This window comes from Eutrigla gurnardus (assembly GCF_963514095.1).
Source record: "Eutrigla gurnardus genome assembly, chromosome: 19".
Taxonomy (NCBI): Eukaryota; Metazoa; Chordata; class Actinopteri; order Perciformes; family Triglidae; genus Eutrigla; species Eutrigla gurnardus.
The window spans coordinates 11,747,725-11,770,980 of NC_139930.1; the positions used below are offsets into that span (position 1 = coordinate 11,747,725).

Consider the following 23,256-nt stretch of genomic DNA (forward strand, 5'->3'; position numbering starts at 1 on the left):
CATGAATACTATCTATTTAGATAGATAAATAAACCTTATTTTTTTGGTTGGTAAGTCATTTGATTTTAACAATAAAACATAAAACTCTAATGTCTTATAGAACACAGTCATTACAATGGAGCGCGTGCCTAAACACCCAGTTTCACGTGCTGCAGGTCTCAGCGATGATGGAGCGCGCGCGGCCCTCTAGCTCTCCCTCTCCATCATCCTCGCGCCTTCCCGCGCGACGGCACCAGGTGGGCCGCGGCACCGCCGAACCGTGGCGTCGTTAGCACGCCGCAATTATGAGGCCGCAAAGAGGGACGAAATAATTGCGAATAAAACTACATGATGCAGAAAATAAAAAAAGGAATTAAACAGATGCGCGTGTTTTCAGGATCGCTGGTTTCGTCCTTTTAAAATGCTGAGGTGCAAAAAAAGCTGACTTTTGGCATGTTCGTATAAAAGAGTTAGTACTACTCCTCAAAAATAAAAATAATAATAATAGTAATAATAATAATAATGAGAATAATATACTCAGCTATTTAAAATCAAATACTCTTGAAAATAAACTTAAACCCACTGAACGACCTTGGCTGCCATGTTTTGAGATAACTATACTTTAAATGCATGAGTACTGCTAGTATTAATTACAGAAAACATCATTAGTTTATTACTAATTTATCATTATGAAATCAAAGCCACCCTTTAAAAGAAGACAACAGTAAAAAACAACAGTAAATTTGTCATGCTTTAATTAAAATAATTCTTTAGAAATTCAATATTTACATCTGCAATAATATTAATAACAGTATAAGAAAAAATAGGTCACAGTTCTTACCAAAAATCAGAACATCAGCATGACAACAAAATAAATGTATTCAAAGCAACAACAAAAATGTATTTCAAGCCTTGTTGGTTTTTGTAGCCAAATCACTATCATCCCCCTCCCTCATCAGTCATTCTCTGAGTAAAATTGCATCACTTCCCCATAAGTAATTCATCATTTACAATATGTACATATTGCTAGACAAACACATTTATTGTCTTTGAGGGGCATATGCGGGCATCTGGTTGTAATTGTGATTTAATGTGTCACCCTTTAGTTTATTTTCACGACAGAAAAGCTCCCAAGAACTGAATTTACAGTGAAAACAAGTCATAAAAATTAATTTGCAAGCAGACACAGATCAAGAAATAGGAATCAATTTGTGATGCGGAAAGCGTTGTAAACAAAAGCAGGCGTGGTTCAGTAAAAAAAGAAGTTGCAGATCTGAAATTCACTGGATCGGCGGTGTCAAGTTGGAGGTGTGCAAAGAAAGAAAGTCTTTGGCCAAAACAGCGTTAAAGAGCTCTAAGGTGAAAGTATGCACCTTGATGTGAGATGGCGGGCTGAGTCTCTGGAAAACAGGCCCTGCACGGGAGGAGTTTAAGCAATGTGTAAACGTGCATGAATCACAGTTACCCTGGGCAACGGTTTCAGTAATGGCAAATAAATAACATTTGAGTAGGTGCTGTAAAAAAAAAAAAAAAAAAAAAAAGTCTCAAGTTCACATCCAGTTTTGACTTTCATGCCTCGGTCTGTAACCGGATGTGTCCGCTGATGCTGATGTTCTCCAGTCCTGGTCCAGGTGGAGTCAGGTCCCATGCAGCCTTGGGGGGTGGGTGGGGGGGACTAGAGGTGGTCGTAGGCGGCTGCAGATGGTGGAGCGGTGCGGGAGGCCGTGCTGTAATAATAGGGTGAACCTGCGGGGGGAGACACAGATGGAGGCCTTCATAACTGGGAGGCGTTGGCGGGCGGTGGATCAGACTTTCTTTATCCATCTTATCGGAGGTTTTAAAGCAGATGGTTGAGCTGCTTGGACTGTTTGTCCTGCGTGAGAGAGGCTGACTTTTTTTAACCCGCTCATGCCGAGCTTTTCTTTTTTAGCCAGTGGTGTGGTGATTGTGGTGGAGATTTCCCCCAAAACTTGGCTCTGTACCTCTGAAAATCAGCTTCTAGGCTCATATACCTGATGACGATTCATCATAGTCGACTTTATCATAGCAAAAACACATAACTTGCATGTTTGTTTGTACCCACATGTGACAAAAAGGTCAATCATTATCTCAGACTATAAGAGACAATTCTGTTGTGTGTCCCACCCCATTTGTTACACTTATTTTTTGAAGGCGTCTCATGCCTCCATGTTGTCTGGAATAGTCTGTAAAAGGAATTTAGTATTTGAATAAATGACTCCTTTCCTTGTTTCAGTTCAATTCTAGAAGTGAGTTTTTCTAAACTCCCGGGGGACTTTTACAAGTTTAATTAGTAGTTTGTCTTTTATTGTGGAGGTCAAAATGATTATCTTTAGTAAAGCTGAATCTATTCAGAGAGCAGTCAACAGTGCATAAACGCTGCAGTATTCTCACCCAGTATGCTGGAGTTGGTGAACCTCCAGGCTTCGCTGTAGGTGTAGGGCGAATGGCTGTAGGTCTGACCCGAGTAGTCTGTGCCTGCTGCAAGACAGAGAAAAAACAACAGCATTTAATCAAACGCCACATCGATGCAACAAACATCGTTATTAAAAGGCGAACCCAAGATGTCGCCGATAGCTCTATAGAGTTGGGTTGTTTGTGTGCCGGCGTCTGCTCGGGTTTAGCTCATAATTTACCAACAGTTAGAGCAGCCTGTAAACCATTAATCTGTGGTGCAGGTGGATGGCTGAGGGTAAAATCCCTCGACCCAGTGGTGCATGCAGCCAGCCTCTACGCCCTCTCTCCTCGGCACTTGGCCCCTCGCATCGCTCCTCCTCCTCCTCCTCCTCCTCCTCCTCCTCCTCCTCCTCTCTACGTCCTACACTTCCTGCTTTAGCCTCTCTGGCACTCCTCTTTCTTTCTTTTCTCTTTTTTAATATCTAATTGGTAATTATGTTGGCTGGAATGAATCCCTACACCCCCCCCCCCCCCCCCCCCCCCTCCTGCCCTAACCCCCCCCTTAATTCAGTAATTGTGTATCAACGCTTCCTCACAGCGAGCCCACCAGAAAAATAATAAATCAGACCCTCTCATTTCGCGCTTCGGAGGGCAGACTTCAAATAAAAAAGGCACATCACACACACACACACACACACACTCTCTCTCTCTCTCTCTCTCTCTCTCTCTCTCTCTCTCCCTCTCTCTCTCTCTCTCTCTCGTATGCAGGCATCCTGACGTAGACACACACACACACACACACACACACACACACACGCCTCCTCCTCTTTGCTCATACCCAGACTTTACACCCCCTCCGCCCACCCTGCATCTCCCTCCTGGGCCCCCTGGTTCCCATGGCGATGTGTGGTCAGAGGTGTCTGGGTGGGGGGTGTGGGCAGCAGGGTGGAACCCCCAGCCTGTTCCCTGTATACCCCCTGGGCCCACGTGCACCCGCGCATGCACACACACACACACACACACACACACACACACACACACACACACACACACACACACACACACACACAGTTCACCACCCTGGCAAGACTACTCATTGACTCAGCCTGTCTTCCTGTTAATCCATAAGCTTCCATCCCTGCCTCTCTTTCTCTTTCTGCCTTCACCGCCCTTCCTTTCCTTTTCTCCCTACCTGACTCATTTGGTGCTTTTTATTTTCCACCTTATTCCCTGTTTGACTTTTTGATTGTAGATGTATTTATTTTCCATTACCTGCTACCATGCCCGTGATGGCAGACGAAGAGTAACCTGACTGGGGATGTGAGGGGATGTGAGGTGGGTAGCCCGGCAGGGTGGAGCTCACCATGTCACGCCCTGAAAGCACACACCAAAAACACAAACCATTAACATGAAGTTAAGTTATTATTTCATCATTTGCCACACTCATAGTAGATAGAAATAGAAGATAGAATAGATAGAAATAAACGTTTGAGGTTATTTCCTTCTGAAAAATACCAAAAATTAAATGGTTTCAGCTGGTTTTGAGATATTTGAAGAGGAAGGGTTTTTCACAGTTTTATGTCAATTCATCGAGCTCTTAATCGAGACAAATAAATGGCAGATTAAGCAGAAATGAAAAGAAATGTGCACAAATTGCCCCTTGCGAAAAGCTGTACAGCACAGATGAGTGTGGACATGACTGAGATGGATGCTGTCATTACCTGAGATGAGAGACTGACTGCTGAACTGCCCGTACACTGGTGCATGATGGGAATATGAGTTGAAGGTGTTGGGGAAATGGGTGGAGTTGCTGCAGCTGCTGCTGCTGCTGACAGAAACGGGCTTCTGCAGCGCCTGCAGCTCCACGAACGCCAGGTTGGACGCTGCCATGTGTGGGGAGGGGCTCGTGCTGGTCACTTCTGGGGACATTTCCTGTTTTAGACAGAGCGGCAGGGGCTCTGAGGCGGCGACGGCCGGTGTGCGGGGCGGGCGAGAAAATGAAAACGAATGGTGAGCACGAGCACGGTGCGACAAACTTAGAGTGAGATGTAAAAAAACAAAGAAGGAGCGAGTGGTTTCAGGACACCGGTACGCGGTTGTGCAACAGTCTAACAAGATGCTGACGGTTGACGGGTCAAAGGTCACCAGGGAACATTAAGAGGCTCACCGGTCACCATGGTGTAGCTCTGGTGCGCCGTCAGATTGCGTCCAATGGTGGAGCCTGATGTGGAGAGGCTGGTCTTGGCCTCGTCCAGGCTGCCGTTGATGAGGGACAGCGGGTACAAGGTCTGAGAATGATGAACAGAGATCAGCTATTGTTGCAAAGTGTGCTTTTATACGAGAAGGAGCAAAAATGTTTGCGTGCAAGTCAAAGCAGGATTTTATGTTTTCAATTTACGGCTCTAAATGAATCTGAAATTGAAGAAAATGATTCAAGTATACATGACTTTGGAGACGTTGTTTACCTGCTCTGTCTTGCTGCTGGAGGTGGAGCCGAATGAGTCGGGGGGATAGTGGTGACGATCGAAGCCACAGTCCAGATGCTGCGTGGCCGCAGAGAAGTGATCCACCCTCATCTGTTTCCTCGGGACGCCTCCGCTGCCCTGAGAGTCCACGCTGTGCCGACAACTCTCCTGATCACCTGATGGACACCGAGGAGAGCCCATGTGATGTGTGTGGTAGGAAGCCATGCATTGTTGTGTTTGCTTAAAGGTCAAAGTTCCCACATCTGAAATTCCCCAAGCAAAATATAAAACATACCAAGAATTCTGTGCTGAAAAACGTCACTATTCAAATGTTAAAATGCTACTCGCGACCATTTAACCAAACAAGATGAGGTTTGTCTTTTAAGTGTGTGAATAAATTGTTTCGTGTTTTTTTTTTTTTTTTACGCTCACAACACAAGCCTCAAATTGCCCTTTAAGGGGCGAATTAAGTATTTTGAATTTGATTTAACAGAACTTTTTATTCTCCACTTCACCGCTCTTCGTTTGGTGCCTCTCGGCTCGTTTCTCCCTTGTGACAGAGGAACTTGTTCTTAATGAATTTCAGGTAAAACAAAAGGTCAAAAGAGTTATTACAGTAAATAAAGCAATTTAAGATGTTTTTTAGCTTTTCGAGAGATGATATATCCGAGTGAATGACTTCCGGGCAAATGCTAAATGTCGACCTGAAAAAAAGTGTTTGCTGCAAAACTTTTTTTCATCAAAAAATAAAGCAATAATCTTCCCTCTTTCACACAGATACACATCTAATGGCAAAAAACAATGACGCCAATGGTGTGGCGATCTGATTCTTACTGTCATCATGGCTCCTCTTGCCCTCGGCGCTGGGCTGGGGGATACCCAACAGGCCGCTGATTGAGTAGGTGGAGCCCAGCGAGTCGGACTGGGGAGACTCAGGAGGGGTGACTGCTGAACTCGGGACTGAAAAACAAAGAGGGGACAGATCTGAGACGGGGAACGGGAAGCCATACTGTACATCTCACTAGTCTCGTTCTCCACAAGGTCACAAGCTTAATCCTACACAACAATGAGCACGCTCTCTTTAACCTTAATCCTTCACCACCACATGATAATGCTCGGTGATATGGATGGTGATGCCGCCTCCATTGTGCATGCGCGTGTTTGTAAATGGGGAAGACTTACTTAAGGTTTGTCCCGGACTCAGGCCTTTCCCATCCAGAGGCAGGTTGAACGGCTGTTGGACCTTCGTACGGATTATTCTGAAACCGAAAGGAGAAACACATGTGAGTGAATGTCACCGTAAAGCTGTGTGTAAATGTTGCTCGTTGGGTGGGAGCGTTGTCGGGATGATGAGCATATAAAAGCTGATTTTATATCCTCAATTATGTCTCCTAACACCCAAGAAGCGGCTGATCCTCAGTGGCATATCCGCACCTCTAACGTGATTTCCTTCATAACTCAGCTTGTCACCTGTTAATGGAGCTCACGCTGGGCACCGTGTCGCTGTCACACACGCCCTCCGCCAGCAGCCGGTCCCTGATCTCCCAGGCGAACATGGTGGGATTCTGCCTCTTGTACTCTGCGATTTTATCCACCACCTTCGGGGTGGCCACCTTGGGCTTGGAGCCGCCGATCACGCCGGGCTTGATGCTGCCCGTCTCGTAATAACTGGAAGAGAAGTTTTCCAGCCATTAGGCAAAGTGTTCCTGATAAGTCGACAGACTCTCAGAGGTCAAAGAACACCGCCGGGCGATTAAACAGGAAGTCAGAAGACTTACCGTCCCAGGATCTTGCTGACGCAGCCGTGGCTGACTCGGAGCTGCCGCGAGATGTCACAGGGTCGAACCCCCTGGTGGGCCATGTCCACGATGCGTTGCCGGATGACCTCCGGAAGTGGACGTCCATTAACAAACATTCCACCTAGTTGGTTAAGACCCCCATGACCTGGGGGAGGAGGGGGGATGAACACTTATAAATGTCATGGAACCCGAGATCTGAGACATGCCAAGGTCACCGGACTACAACGCCCACACACACACACACACACACACACACACACACACACACACACACACACACACACACACACGCACACACACACATTTTTGTTAAAGCCATCAACTAATTTACTGTTGTAAGTGATAATGAAAAATGAACTGTAAAAAAAGACAAAAGCTTAGGAAATCTATAAAGTATAAAGGAAGATTATGTATATGACATATGTTGTCCCTCTTATCGTCCCTAAAATGACCTGCAACATTTGTCAATCATTCTTGAACAGGCTGCAGATGAGATGTGTCTTAAACTGTAATAAATAACAGTAGCAGTGCCGGCGTTGTCAGGAGCATAATGAAGCTTTTTAATATAAAAAAGTCGAGGACACGGGAGAAGATGAGAGCAGTGAGAAGAAAACACACCTTCACTGCAGCGACCGAAGAAGAAGGCTGTGAGTGATGGTAGAAGACTGTGACATTTGTGTTTCACAGCTGATTTATTCACACTGACTTAAAAAGGGGAGATTGGATCTAGTTTAAGTTTTGAGAAGTCTGTTTTCAATACTTTCATACTTGTTATTTTTTAATTTATTAGGATATTAGTCTGGAAAAACGGTATCAAATATTCATTATGTGAATATTATTAATACTTATCAGATTATGTTAACTTTACCCCAGAGTGAAGCTCATACTTTTAAATTGATGATTGCTTGATTAATTCGAGGATAATCAACTCCTTATAAATAATAATACCTACAGGCTTATTCTCCCAATTCTCATTTATATTGCAGCAAATTTATTTTGAGGGCTGTAACATGAGGCTTGTTGGGCATCAGTGACTGTAGTATATAGTTTATTTTTTTTAATTATCCATATTTTTTATGTGCATTTTTGAAACCTTTTTGAAGCAGGTGGCATTGCATCTGTTGTATGAAAAATATAAATAATGACTGTAATAATAATGACTATTATTATTATTATTATTATTATTATTATTATTATTATTATTATTATTATTAATAATAGAAATAATCTTACCTCGGGAAACAATATAGAATATTATGGTATCCGTTTTTAGAAATATCCATATTATAAATGACACTTTAATGCATGAAGCTGGTAATTTATTTCTAATGTCATGTCGTTTGCTGAAAATATTGTTAGATAACTAAAAAAAAACAAAAAATAAGCCTAAATTTGATTGAATATCAAATATACTGCACGTGCATTGATCTAAAAAAAAAAAAATAAAAAAAATAAAACCCACAGATCTGTCAAAGTGTTCTGCAAAATAACCTCCAACACCATAACAACCGGTTTTCCCGGTAAACAGCAGCAGACAAAGCGCTCGCTGCGTCCAACCAGCGGCCTCCACTATCTTCTCTATAGACTGCACGGTGGTGACTCCGCAAGAACACCATTGCTTTTAATTTAACCCATTGAAACGCTTCTTTTTTTCTCAGCCTTTTCCCAGCTTTCATTTCCACATCAAACAGCGTCCGGACCAGGCCGAGGGAGGGGAGGGAGAGAGGGAGAGAGGAGGGAGGGGGGGAGGAGGAGGAGGAGGAGGAGGAGGAGGAGGAGGGAGGGGAGCCTCTATTAACGCTGCCAGCGGAGTGTGGAAAAAAATCTCCCCGCCAAGCTTCATCAACCTGCAGGATATTAAAGCCGAGCAGACCCGGGGGGGAGTAGGGGGGGGGGGGGGGGGGGAGCACGCGCACGTATACGCGCACCGTGCACAGACACCGCGTGCACACCAAAAAACACAGCGTGAATTCATTATGTTAAAACTAGATAGATAGATAGATAGATAGATAGATAGATAGATAGATAGATAGATAGATAGATAGATAGATAGATGCTCTGTGATCGACCCAGCTGAAGTGACTCTAAATTTATATCTGACAGCTTTAACTGCCAACCAATTAACTTCCTGGAAATCCTGCACAAGACCAGAGGAACATAACACTTCCTTCGAGGATCACAGTGAGTATGACGAGCTGCATCCCATTGTAGGCCTATGCTCTCCAAACAATGTTTCATATTGGGCCGAATGTGACCGAACTGCTGTTAAAAGTCAGCCAGACACATGGCTTTATTTTAAATTCTAGTGGAGATCTCCAAATACACCAAATGCCAGGCCGAATGCTGGATAGATGTGTATAAAATGATGCACGAGCGACATGGGGACATCATCAAGAGCTGGAACGAGCTCATGTGGTAACTTTAAGACCCCCATGTAGCAGCAGCACATATGCACATTTTAAATAAATGGTTTATAATACACTGTAATGTAGCTGTCAGCAGATATAAAGACAGTCTGTGTGGGTATTTTGTAATGTTTGTTATAACGTCCCCTATGAAGATTGTGATCTGTTTAGAAAGCAGCCTCCACAGGAGACGTGACAAATACATAAATAAGCACTTCCATCTGCTTACAACTACATTAAGCAGTACATGTTTGAATAATACATAGGCGATTTAGGGGATTTGTATAGATAAAAGGGGAAAGTGGATGTTATTAATGGTTATTAATGTGAAGACAGATCACAGTTCTGTTCACAGGAGTCAGAGAGGCCAACTTGTGTTGTGTATTTACCTCTTCCAGCGTTGTTGGACATATCCCTGAGCTTTTGGTCCTCGCTCCACCAGCTGAACGTGACTGTCGACTCCACGCTGTCCCAGTTAAAGTGTTTTTACTCCCCGTCCTGCCTCGTCTGGCATGAGTGTGCTCCTGAGCGCACTGTCGACCACACGCTGCAGGAGGACAGTGCTTTATCAAACTGGCTGTTTGTCATGTGTGATGCCTCTGAGCTCAGATACTCAGCTGGTGGTCCGAAAATACGGCTAAGATACCAAATATTTGTCTTCAAATCGTCTGCACGTGTCCGTCTTCCCGTAACACCATAAAGAAGAGGAGAGATATGTCTTCCCCTCCAGCCAAACTAGATGGCTGCTCCTGTTATACATACAATTCCCCTTCATTAACGTCGTCGTCATCAGGAATGACTGGTTGCATTAATCAGCTCATTATTATTAGAACCAGAGAGTGTGTTTTATTTGGACAGAAATCTGGACGAGTGATGACTGCATCATGTGGAGGTAGAAAAAAAAAGCAAAGTCTGAGGAGAAAGACTCACTGCAGGACTGTGTTTGAATGCACTACGTGTCTTTTAAACCTAATAAACCTGAATCAAATCACGAAAACCAAGCAAAGATAAATGAAAGGACGTCTCTTAAAGAGTGACTGCTTCATCTCTGGCTTGTTGAACAGGAATGAAATGGAAAAAAAAGAAATAAGTAACTACACAGACGGACTTCAGAGATGTGAAAAATGATTTGCAGCACAACTCTTAACTAAAAGATGCTAAATCTGCTGTAAATGTGGTCGCTGGCAGCAGTCATTGCCCATATGTGAGCCTTGTTTACAGGCTCCATCTGCTCAGCTGCTGCACACCTCTCACTCTGCTGATGAACTTCCAGCTCCACACTAACTAACTGCAAAACACCGTGTGATAAAAATCACTGCAATTATTGCAATCATATTATTTTAAAGGCGACATAAGTGGAAAAAGGACTGTGCAATTCTTGTTTTTAAAGCCACTGGTTGTGTTGGTGTGTGGAGCTGTTTTAAAGCCATTTAAGCGTATCAGGTGTTGTCATGTCCTGCTGGGTGGACACTTAAAAATTAACCAAATAATTAGCCGACTGTCACACGCTGTTAGATATCTGTTAGCTGTGATCACTGACGACATCAAACTTATTTTGGTTTGTAGCTAACAACATTTTACCTTTTGCCTACTGTGCATTGAAATTGCAGTGTAATTTTTTTGTTAATTATTCGTGGCGGGTTTTAAGTCAGAATGAACGTTTGCAAGTTGTGAGTGGAAGTAAATAAAAAGAAAACATATGATTAAAAAATAAACAGCAAGTTTGCACATTTAACATGATTTTAAATATGCAGTATGTAATACTTTTACAGCTTAATTTGCTACAATAAAATGTAGAAAAACCATATAACTATTAATAACAAAATTATATGAATCTCTGTTAATAAAATATCACTAATGAATCAGTTGGTTGTGACGAGGGACATAAAAAACACAAAGTTTTACATTTTTAAAAATGTGAAGAAGACTGTAACTAGCCTTTATAATATGAATACTATATAACAACTGTTACCTGCTGTTATTATTTATTCTTATTTAAAATGATAATTAATTGTTTTTGTATTATTATACTCATTCTTCAGCCTGTAAATTAACATGGACATTTGAACAATTACTTTCTGCAGAATATGCAGCAACTTTACGTTTATTTTTCAGCAGTTAACATCTCACGTCTGTCAATGTCTTTCAAAATGGCTATTTGCATTATAAGACTCATCTAGCTCTCCATTGTGTTTCTGTGAAGTATTTAAATCTGCTTTGTATTAATTAATTTAATAATTAATTAACTGTTTATATTACGGAAGATTTTGACTGATTTATAGCCTTTTTTTGTCTTTTCACGGTTATTTTACAGAGTATAATTTGCATAGGATGACAGAAATCAAGATTTGTACATAAGTTTTCAGCCAAAGGTTCATTTTTAGGATCCTGCATGAATAAATGAACAAACACGTGTTGGCCTTTCATTCCGGGGAATTCACCACATTTTCAGCTCTTTTGGTGCATTTTATAAGAGTTGAATCTGCATTATTATTATTTTGTATTATCATTGCTCTTTTAACTTTCTGCTCATGAGCACCTGGGCCACATCTTTACACCCGAATAAACTGCTCTTCATCGTGACGTCTCATTTGTCTCCTCAGAGCAGCGCGAGACGAAGTCTACAGCTCTCGTGCGTCTTTCTCGTGCGTTTCTGGATAACTGAAGCCCTCTGTTTCTGTTTCACATCTCTGCTGCGCTGTCAGGACTGCGGACCGACACGGCCATTCAGACATCACATAACAACTAGTGAGGAATCGAAACGACAGCTTACCTTTCAGCGATAAAAACCAAAAAATAAAATATATCAAAAAGGTCCCCCAGCAGATATTGTGATATTATCCAAAATGACGAGGAGTCTGGTGCTGAAGGCTGGTGTACGGTGTGAGTGTGTGTGTCCCGTCCGTGTTGGAGGAGGCAGGGCTGCGGTTGTGTTGTGTGTGTGCTGCCAGCACTCTGCCAGGTTTTATCCAACCGGGGCTGCGCACGGGACGGAGCCCCGCAGCCATTGGAGGAGGAGGAGGGGGAGGAGGAGGGGGGAGGAGGTGTGGTTTTATGGAAACGAGAGGAGCGCCCACCCTAAAAAAAAAAGACAGTACGACTGACCCTGTGTTTTGATGACATTACACCCAGTGAGTGACTGTACGGAAACTCTTGTCAAGGAGACGGCTTGTTTTCCATTCACCTCCAGCGACAGCGCCGATTTAATTAGACTGAGTTCACACTCTATTTTGCGTCATTTTTTTTTTTTTGGCGCAGTCAGTCACAGTTTGAACCTGACAGCTACGCCGGCGGCTTGACCCCAAATATGTTTCAAAAACCTGTTGCTGAAAACACCAGGGGGGACTATTTGATGCAAGTGGGAGAAAGTGGAAGCAGATTTCGGTCCAAACCGTGTTGCTGTTTCCAAGCTGACGGTGGCTGACAGTGAATCAGGCGTTTCATTAAAGGGCAATGAATTCCATGAATCTCTTCACTTCTTTGTAAAATGCAGATAAAGACATTTTCATCTTTGACTCAAATAAATGAAAACACGTGAAATGATGAAACTCAATCTTAAGTGTGTTTCTTCCACAGACGCATATTTTCTTGTCAATTAATTCGTAATCACGTTCTGAATATTGGACTCAAATGGCACCGCAATAGAAAATCTAAAACATAATAATAACAATAAAATAAAGCTGCATGGATCACGTTTGATTGGGTTGTCTCATAGATCATATTATTGGAATGCTGGAAATGTGTTGGAAATGAAACGAGGCCAGATTAAAATAAGTAATAAAACAGGCGACAGTGATGATGCTGCCTCGGGAACGCTGTGAGATGATCTCGGTGCAGTGCGCACAGTTCGTGCGTAAAAACGACTCGAAGCTTCGGGGGAAAGTGCAGCTGATTTTTTTTTTTTTTTTAACTTTCCTGCACCCCGCGTGAAACGGGGCTCGTGATGTCACACCAGGGTGTCACGATCCCCCCCTGAGTTAAATCGCTGTTCATGTTGTTTCTCACGCGCCTGTAAAACAAACACGACGCCTCTGATGAGCGCCGTCCGTCGTCTGTCTGCCACGAGAGCAGCGTTATTCCGCCATATGGAGCAAGAAAACAAGGCCAATTTAAGGAAATGATTTCCATCGGAGTCACTGTTAATCTGCGGGAATTAAATAATAGTCGTATACACATTTTTATTCAGTTTCACGTCGGGGTTTAGGAGAAGAAAGGGGACCCGAAATACAACTTCAGTCCTTATCTGGTCCGCTTGTGATTGAAGTCCTTCATTTACGCGCCTCTGCGGGACAATGGCGCGACTGTTTTGAAATAAATAAAACCCCGTCAGGACATTAAAGGGAATCATAACCTGAGATGGAAACAGAGAAGCTCCTCTGTAAAGTGACCAGAGAGAAACGACAAGTGGCCCGGAGGGGGAGAGGTGGGAGAAGAAAGGGAGGTTACGCAGAGTTTAACAAGGGATTAAAACTCACAGATTGGTATCTATCATTGATGATGCCGTGAATTAAAATAGCGCTTAATTATACGGGTCCACTTGCCAAGGGCCAGGAGTCACTATACGCCCTAAATACGGACTCTGGTAACGCATAGAGGGCCATGTTTATAGGAAAGATCCCACTGCAGCATCTCCGTGTTCTCCTCAAGTGACTGAGACAGCATCCTGACATCTAAAGAGCAGATCACAGTCAGAGAAATCCAAGAATAAGACACATGGGCAGAGATATGGTTCGTTATAATTATTGGCTTTAATGTCATTAACAATCGAACTGAACAAATGTGTAAAATCATACCGTTTCCTATGTTCAAAGTAAATATAAGACGGTAAGAAGACAATGGTCAGTTTCATTAAAACAACATGTACATCGAGTGTAAATATGAACTTGCACATGAGGCCATTTGCCTTAATAAACAGATGTCTAAAGACATTTTTAACATGTGTTTTTAAAGGACATATAAAGGCTCAATAAAACGCCTTGACTCATGACAAGGTGCAATTTGGGAAAGAAATTCGGAATACAACCAAGTATATCCAACGCTTTTCTAAACTGTCTTTTGCATGTAGGCTATACACCGACTGGCACATCATATTTCATGTTTATTTTTTGATGCAAACTGAGGGTTATAGTTCCAAACAATATCCATACTCAAACCTTTAACACGTAAATCTGCTGATTTCACATTAATGCACTTCTGTGGAGCAAATTCAGCTGAGTTTCTCCAGAACAAGTTGAACTGTAAACGCGGGGGTTGAGGACTTTGGGCAATTATGTTTATTTATTTCTATTTCTGGTCTCCGGGTGTGTCTTTGTTGATCTCCGGATTTACTTCCCCGAGCAAAGTTTGCAGTGCTATCTGCAAAAAAAAAACAAAAAAAAAAGGAGGGGTGGAGCGGAGTAACCTGCGGCGACAGGTGGCAACAAGAGGTGAGGCCAAAATGTCAGAGCCAACACTTCCGCCTGCACAGATAAGGAGACACACATGCAAAACGACTTAAATGTCTGGAGGATAGTTCAAAAAATGCGTAAATGTTACTTAAAGGTACGATTCTATTTGTTTTTGTTTTTTTAATATCAAATCCATTATTTTGAGGTTTGTTTTTTGACTTCTGAAGTTGAGTTGCAGGTTGTAGATAATTCAGCACGTCTAATATAATTCATGACAGAAATATTACGATGAAACAACTTCACTAAAACCCACATGGCGAAATAAAGTAATAACAGGAGAAGTGCATAAAGAATATAAAGCCCATTATAAACGAGTAAAATCAGATTGCGCCTGAAGACTATTAAAGTGAAACCTGTTGAGGATGAATTATGATCTCACACAGTGTCAGACACACAAGACGCTATTGGGATTTTATTGTTTAAAAAGTCCTGATGTCCACCAATCCTATCACACTCACACTGTCGTCCTTCACCCCTCACTAAAAAACTAAGCAGATATTTTACATCCACGGCCGTGACCGACCGCCTGACTCGCAGCTCGCGCGCTCCCGCTCTGATGCGTCGCCTCCTGGTCCCCTGCGCGCTCCCGCAAAGATGGATGCCACCCACTTAATGGCAACTTTTATAAAATCCAGCCGAGCGAGCGCACGTCTCCTTGGCGGCCAGCGAGTCGAGATGAGCCCGATAATTAGGTCGTAATAGCTGCAGAAACACCTCGCTATTGATGATCCCATTAGGGCGACGATTTCCCCAGCTCGCACGCGCTGAAACGTATATTTTCTGGCCCGTTTTTCGTTCATTTGGACATTCACAAAAAAAAAACAGCTTTTGCAACATATGAAGGAGAATTCACGTCATAATTCACGTTTATTCACACAAATATGTGACTTCAATAAAATAACATTTTACATTCTGTTCAGGGATTTGGGAACTGTCCCAGTATGTCACCATGACAACTGGGACACATCCCCCCTTCAGACTGAGTGACAAACAGATAAAGGTACATGAAGAGTTTTGTTTAACATCATATTGTGGTCTGTGTGTTGCCCATTTGTTACCATATGGGATTCAGTCATGTTAAGGTGGCACTGTCATGTGCCAGTAGCTTTTCAGCTTGTCCCCCCGTTCATCCTTTCAGTGCCGCCCTCTTTCTCTGCGACGAGCCTTTACCATCTGTTTTTGGCTCCTCTCCTTTCTGTACTCTCATCTTTTTCTCCTCATCTTCCTGTGTTTTGTGCACCCCTCCAGCTTTGTCTGTCTTAGTCCAGCCCCGTCCATTGTTCCCCCTGTGCCTCCCATTTCCGCTTTGGTGTTGCCCTCTGACCCCACACCCTGTCCCCCCTACACCCCGTCCCTCCTGCTGACGTTCCCCCTCTGTGCAGGACCCCAAATCTTCTTGTTCTTCTCTTGACTGCTCCCCCTTTAAGTTTTTTTTCTTCCTTCGGGGGGCTAATAACTGTTGCCAGCAAGCTCAACACAAAATCCCAGCTTGATTGCTATTGTGGGGCCTACAATGGCATACAGGCAGTAATGGCCATTAGCAACAGAGGGGCTCGGCTTGCGGGCAGTGCAACGTAGTGTTTAGTCCACATGCGGTTTGGTGGTCAAGTGAGTCAAGTTTTTAATCTGCTACCCTCTCCCTTCTTAACGCCTAAAACATCTAACAGTGAAAGAATTTACCAACTGAATGTGAATGAATTCAATGTGGGTGACGCAGGCCAAACACACACACACACACACACACACACACGCACGCACCCCCATTGACACACACTAGTGATTGCATTAGACTTTGATGATCAGAGCGGTCCACCAGAGTGGACCTCGTCTTCATGCCAGCCAGTCAGAGTTGGTCTCCACGGAGACGGGCATCACGCAGGTGACGATAGGCTTTGAGGCTTGTGGAGTTGAAAGTCCTCATGGGAACTGAGTTGCTTCTCTAATGAGAGGAGACCAGCAAGTCCACCAAAGGGAGAAGAGTTTATCCGAACAGCACCGTGTTGTTAATGCAGAAGATATCAAAGCACCACTCTGTTGGCGGGCTGAGCGACTGTCAGAGAGGAAACCAAATCAATTTGTCTGAGTAACAATCTTGTTACTCTCAGCTTCTAATTAACTTGCCAAACAGAGCCAGAAAACACATTAGAGCCGCTTTCCACCAGATTTTTTTAATGCATAAGTGTCTTTGAAAAACACTCTAGATTTATAATCCACTGAACCGAAAAGGTTAGATCAACCAAATGGCCTTCAGTAGGAAGTGATGGAAGAAATGGCTGTAAGCCGGTCAGTCAGTTGCTCCGCCTCTTTTGTCCAAATCTCAACAACTATTTGATGAATTGCAAAATTTTGCGCCCACATTCATGGTACCCAGATGATGAACCCTGATGCCTTTGGCGACCCCCCTGCACCATCATGAGGTATACATTTGCGATTTTGTGTGTGAAGAACTTCATTTTTTCATCCATAAACATTGTATTTGGTCCAATACTGTTGTTTATGACATTCCCATCAGCCTCAGCTCTATTTATTGTGGAGCTGCACATGGGAAGGTGTGTAAGAATCCAAGAGTAGAGTTAGGCATGTGGCTTCCCCTGCGGCCTACATATTTGAGTGTTATATTTATTGGACTGATACAGTGCGAGTGACTGACTTCAGTATATCCGCCTGCCTCTGCTGTCAACAGACATAATAAAATGGAAAGAAATGTTAACACTGTATTGGTAACAGGCGTTAAGTGAGACGGAGAGCGCCTGCAGATTTACTGCGGCGGTGTCCCACTGATGCGTCGTGTTTGATGATTATGGACAGCCCAGGGTAATAGCAATGTAATTAGGCCTTTACTGTCGTGTAATTCTCCGTCAAGCACATTGTCAATAGCTTGGTTGATGAGGTTGAAAGTGAGATTGGAATCCAGTGACCCGGGTCAGCCACCGTAATGCCGGCACACACACACATTAACGTGCATGCGCGCAGACACACACACTAAACACACACACACACACACACACACACACACACACACTTGTGATGCAGTGTTGATGCTGTGATATTTGCTTTTGTCCCAGTGTTGATCTAAGCTGACATTATGCTGTATGGCCCCGATCGCTGTTTGTCTGAGTGTTACATTTGTCATCTGTGGGAGGGCAAACAAGGGATCAGCGGGACTGGAGAGCAAAGTGAGAGAGGGGAGGGAAGGCGGGATGGCCTGGCAGGTGAGGGAGGGAGGAGTAGAGGGGGGTGAAGGAAGGGGAGGGTGTGTGTGTGTGTGTGTGTGTGTGCTCATCTCTTGTGTGTCAGTCGCAGATCTGCTGGTGCGGAAGCAGATCTTTTCCCTCAGTAACTCTATTAATTTACCTCATTTATCTTAACCACCTCCCCCTCCCCCCAATAAATACTGGAGACCTCAATCCATGTGTGTGTGTGTGTGTGTGCGTTAGTGTGTGTGTGAGCGCGTGAACAACCACGTATCTGTATGTGTGTGTGGGTGTGTGTGTGTGTGTGGTGGAATAAAAACACAGCAGCTCCCCTTTCGATTCCCAGAGGACAAATCCGTGGCGGAAAAACTCATTTTCCTGCAAATAGTTTGTCAGCCAAGCTAGGAGGAGTGATAAATTATCACAGACGTTAGGTGAAGGAGGGTGACTGGAGGAAGAGGGAAGCCCTCTCTCTCTCTCTCTCTCTCTCGCTCTCTCACACACACACACACACACACACACACACACACACACACACACACACACACACACACACGCACCCTTTTCCCAGCCTCACTCACTTTCCCAAACTACTCCTCCCTCTACTTCCTCCCATCACTTCTATTTACCTCTGATTTGTCTCATCCTGCATCTCACATGTACAAAGCTCTGATCTAAACATGAGGCATGTATTTCACATGCACAGAAACACACACACACACAGACACACACACATACACACACACACACAAACACACAGTTGGAACTGGGAAAATGGGGTTGCCCCTACAATTCAAGTGTGACTTCCCATTCCGAATGATAAATTGATGGCCAGAAAAATGGATTTGTTTTCAACTAGTAACACATCAAAGAAATAATAATTCTGTGCGAGGGAGAGTGGCGGGATGATGAATGGGGTGGACAGCTGGATCACAACGGAGCAATGGAGTGAGTGAGAGTGTGTGAGAGAGAGAGAGAGAGAGAGAGAGAGAGAGAGAGAGAGAGAGAGAGAGAGATGAAGGAGGAAGATGTGTGAGAGAAACTGTAAAATCAACACACAAACAAAACGTGGTTGTTTTGTTACTCACAACTCTGGGTGGACGAGTCTGATCACATGCGGTCTCAAATGGGCCAAATCCCAAATGTGTACACCTGCATGTTGGACCTATACCTGTGTTTGTTGGACATCTCACTTCAAAAGCACAGGCATTTATATCCTGCTATGAAGGCCTTTTCTCTCCCACAGAGCATCCGTGCACTCAAATTCATCGCAGAGCTGTTGGATGAAGTTCAGATCTTCCAAACCAGACTGTAAAATAATATCTCTGGTGGACCTGGCAAACAAAATGTTTTTAAATGTATTTATTCACGCTGCATAACTAAACCTTTACATCTAATTATGTTATTATGCCTAGAAGTGCATTTTTATTTTACACACTTAGCAAAGAATTAATGAAAATGACCCAGTTAAACTTAATGCAGCATCATTCTAGCAATAGATAATAAAATGCAGCTTGTGAAATGAGTGACCTTTTGATTGAACTGTGACCTTTAGATCTAAGTATCTACGTATGGACTAAAATACTGTAACTGTCAGAGATGTCACTTATACAACTTTAACAGGCTGTTAAACCAAAGCTTTTTTCAAGAATTAGCATTTCAGTTTTCTCAGCAAGTGAGTAGTTTTAAGCAGTAAACTGACATACCAGGAATATATGTATTTCAGTCACATCCTGATGTATGAATTAAGGAATAGTAAGCTTAAAAAAGCATCTTTATTCTTTCTCCTGCAGTTCACTCCTCCCACTCAGCTCTCATCCCACTCAGATAGTCATCTCGCTCAGGTAATAACCGTTAGCATAAGCGCTAAACTCACATCATCATAATCATCATCATCATTATCATCATCATCCCTGGTCCCAGCACACTTACAATCATATTTGGAGCCAGGAATAACGCAGTCCCATCCCATATATTCACGCGCTACTCGGGCAATTATTTGGACTGCCATCGCGCACAGCGAATCATTAAACGGAAGAAGGTGTTCTTCCCACTCGTTTGCACTCTTCCCTCCAGGTTTTTAAAACTGTACAACGTCTATACCGAATGTGTGTTTTCACCCCCCACCACCCCCCCGAGCCATATCTTATTTCTATTCTTTTTTTATTGCACCCTCCCTCCTCACACTCTCCTCTCCCCTTCCTAGTGATTGATGGAGTTAGGCAACAGAGCACAGAGCAACGTGTGGCCAACAGTCCAAGACAGCCTGCATCTGAGACGGGAAAGAGAGAGGCTGGTGGTGCTGGAGGAGGCGAGGAGGAGGAGGAGGAGGAGGGTGGGGATTAAACGAAAAGAGAGGTAAAAGGGAGGGAAGAGAAGAGGAGGGGAATGGGGAGTCTCAGAGAGAGAGAGGGAGAGAGAGAGAGCGAGAGAAGGGGAGGGAGGGAGAGTATGAGAGAGAGAGAGAGAGAGAGAGAGAGAGAGAAAGAGAGAGAGGGGAGCTCAGCTGAAAGCCACAGACTTAATTCTATGCATCATTAAGCAGTCTCACTCAATGCAACATCCCCTATACATCATCCACGCTCAGTAAACACAACGGTGACATTACATTAGCAACTGCAAATGAATTTTCTTTTTAGAAGGAAATTGAGAATACTCTCTTTCTCTCTCACACTCTCTCTCTTTTACCCTCTCTGGCACTCGCAAAGCTACGGCGTCGGCCATAAAAGGCAGGGCGATACAAACAAAATAAAAAAACAAACAATATTTCCCTTTTCTCTCTACTGACACACACACACACACACACACACACACACACACACACACACACACACACACACACACACACTCACTGGGCTTGTCAGACACAACGGCGCAGAGATTTGTGCACAAACACACACCGCTGTTCTGCTGTAATTTATTTAAGCGACATCATGAACATTTCATTCATTCTGCTGCAGGAAATAAACATCAGAGTTTTTATTTAAAGATAAGGTAACACAAAAGCTGTGTGTACTGTGATAGCTCTCCGTTTGTTCTCAGTTGGTTAAGCTATGTCTAGTTCTGGATGCGAGTGCTAAGCTGTTCATAAATGACATATAAAACTAACGTTTACTAAGCGGATATTTATATTTACTTTATATCACTACATTTTAAAAAAAGGTTGCACCTCACAAACTAGTTCTCACACATCGTTGTTACTGTACCGTGGAACTGAACCGGCTGACAAAAGTTACGTTAGCTTGCTGGTATATTAGCCTTCCTGTTTAGACTGAAGAGTTAACGTGATAATATGGCTGACATAACTAACCTGACGTTAAATCAAAATACTGTAAACCTACAAATGCCTCGTGGATGAGTGGAAAATGTTATGCCAATGTTAGCTTAAATGACCAAATATCGTCAGTTAGGTCAGCCTTAGTTATATCAGATATTTCCGTATAACTCATAAATACGTGAAGACTACTAGCTAGAGGGGATGTTGTTTAATGAGGATGTAAACAAATAGCTCAAACTAGAAAATGTTTTGCCTGCATTAGCCCAAACACTTGTTAGGTAGCCTAAACGTTAGCTTAATTGGACATTTTTGTATAACTCTGAACATACTACATAAATACAAGCTGGTGGTTCAGAGGACTCCACTTGATCAAAATGCTGTTTAATAAGGATTTAAACTAACAAATAGCTAAAATGAGAGAATGTTTTACCAGCATTTGCCAACGTTGGTGAGGTTAACGTTAACTTAATCGGATATTTTCTCATAACTCGAACGAATGCTACCTTCACGTAGTCGGAAGATCACACTTCCCATTTGTGAAGACGGAATTACTTGAATGTCATGTTCAAATGCTTTGTTGTCGGGATGATTTTGACAAGTGGCAGACATAAGGTTTGCCGTTACCTGCATATAAGGAAAATCTTTTTTATGCTAATTTTGTTTATGCTAACTTTGCACCACACTAGCAGGCTAATATTCTTTGTGTTAAGGTTAGAACGATAAATAGCATATTTATAATATATTCAGTTAAGTGTCCATAGATTCCAGGTTAAAATTATGTACACAAACCACAGCTAATACTTGTAGCACTGTTAAAAATAAAGAATTAACTACCGTCCCTTACTGAGTGTGTCCTCTACCCCACCATGTTGAAAGGTTCTGGTCGGCCCAACTCGGAGACTCGGGTATCAAAATGATCTCCGTTTCCCACTCGAAATGAAGACTTCTTCACGTGCAATTTCCCAGTCGGCAAATCGTATTTACCATAATTACTATAAGTACATAAATACTGCTAGCTAGTCCCTAGCGGTTCAGAGGACTTCACATGATCAAAATGCTGATTAATGAGGATTTAAACTTACAATTAGCTAAAAATAGAAATTGTTTTGCCAGCATTTGCCTAAATGATGATCAGGATAACGTTAGCCTTATCGATTATTTCCCTATCACTCTAAACTGACTACGGGAATAATACCAGTTAGTCCCTCCTGGTTCAGGGCACTTCACTTTGTCAAATTCACAAACGTATTAATAAATTCATGAATAGATGGTGCCGCCCAATCCTGTTTCCAGCAGGCACACACACACACACACACACACACACACACACACACACACACACACACACACACACACACACACACACACACACACACACATTTTAGCTGTAATGCTTGAGAACATAAATTATCAAGCAAGTCAAATGAATAATTATGTTTTTATTGCACAAATTATGCCCTGTCCCCTAAACTAGCCAGTCTCCGAGGCCTGGGAAATCTATTAAGGCAGTGCTATAGATCATTCCATCCACCGTGGCGTGTATATAGATCGGTCGGCTCATTTGAGGAATATTGAATCGGTTACAGTAAAGTAAGCCCCTGGATTGAGTCAAATGTAGAAATCCATGCATGTGTGAGGAGCTGTCAGTGCGCGGCGTAATGACGGATGGCGCTGGGTCTCTGTTTCAGCGAGAGGTGATAAAAAAGTGGTATTACGAGTGCCGGGGAGGGACAAGGGAGTGTGGGGGAGCAAAGACAGAGAAAAGAGAATTGGACCAGATCCGTCAAATGATAAGAACAATCAGTCAATCTGAGAGCGTTTCGGACGATGGAAAGTGTGATTTCCTCCCAGTGCAGTTCGGAGTCAAGGGTCGGCGAGGGGTCAAGAGTATGACCTCTGCCCTGGTGCTATAGTGAAGAGTGAGACACCAGTCGGTCAGTTATTGATTCATGGTCTTCACAGTTTACTCATGTTATTATCTATTGGACATGATTGGTTTCCAATTACAGTGATTTGTAGTGAAATGACTTTAAATAACACAAAAGGAGTGGCAAGGACTTGACTAGCAAGTAACAATGATTTTTCTATAAAAGATATTGGAAATCATCATCATGCACGTAATATTTGGCAAGAAAATGGCACAGACATGGTTAGGTTTTCCAAAAGGAGAATGGAGGGGAAAGAATACTCTTTTTTTAAACAATAGACATTTCAATTGAGCAGCAGAACAACCATTGCAACACTGACCATGCAGCCTCGCAGGCCGCAAATAATC

General features: G+C 43.1%; 1 protein-coding gene across 4 annotated transcripts; it reads right to left on the reverse strand.

Annotated features, from left to right (window-relative positions):
- Positions 1 to 694: 694 nt before the first annotated feature.
- Positions 695 to 11,979, reverse strand: pax8 (paired box 8). Of its 4 annotated transcripts, none has more exons than XM_084034535.1 (12): positions 11,837 to 11,979; positions 9,453 to 9,610; positions 6,638 to 6,779; positions 6,330 to 6,527; positions 6,042 to 6,118; positions 5,694 to 5,819; positions 4,860 to 5,035; positions 4,562 to 4,682; positions 4,116 to 4,352; positions 3,667 to 3,768; positions 2,392 to 2,478; positions 695 to 1,725 (listed from the first exon to the last, which is right to left on the reverse strand). In XM_084034535.1, exons 2-12 carry the CDS (start codon positions 9,472 to 9,474, stop codon positions 1,655 to 1,657), a joined length of 1,359 nt encoding a protein of 452 aa, XP_083890661.1. In that variant the 5' UTR covers positions 9,475 to 9,610; positions 11,837 to 11,979; the 3' UTR covers positions 695 to 1,654. The 4 variants fall into 4 exon arrangements, with proteins under 4 accessions (XP_083890661.1, XP_083890660.1, XP_083890662.1 ...); XM_084034534.1 differs by having other exon boundaries at positions 6,638 to 6,803; XM_084034536.1 differs by lacking the exon at positions 9,453 to 9,610 and having other exon boundaries at positions 6,638 to 6,803.
- Positions 11,980 to 23,256: the final 11,277 nt, after the last annotated feature.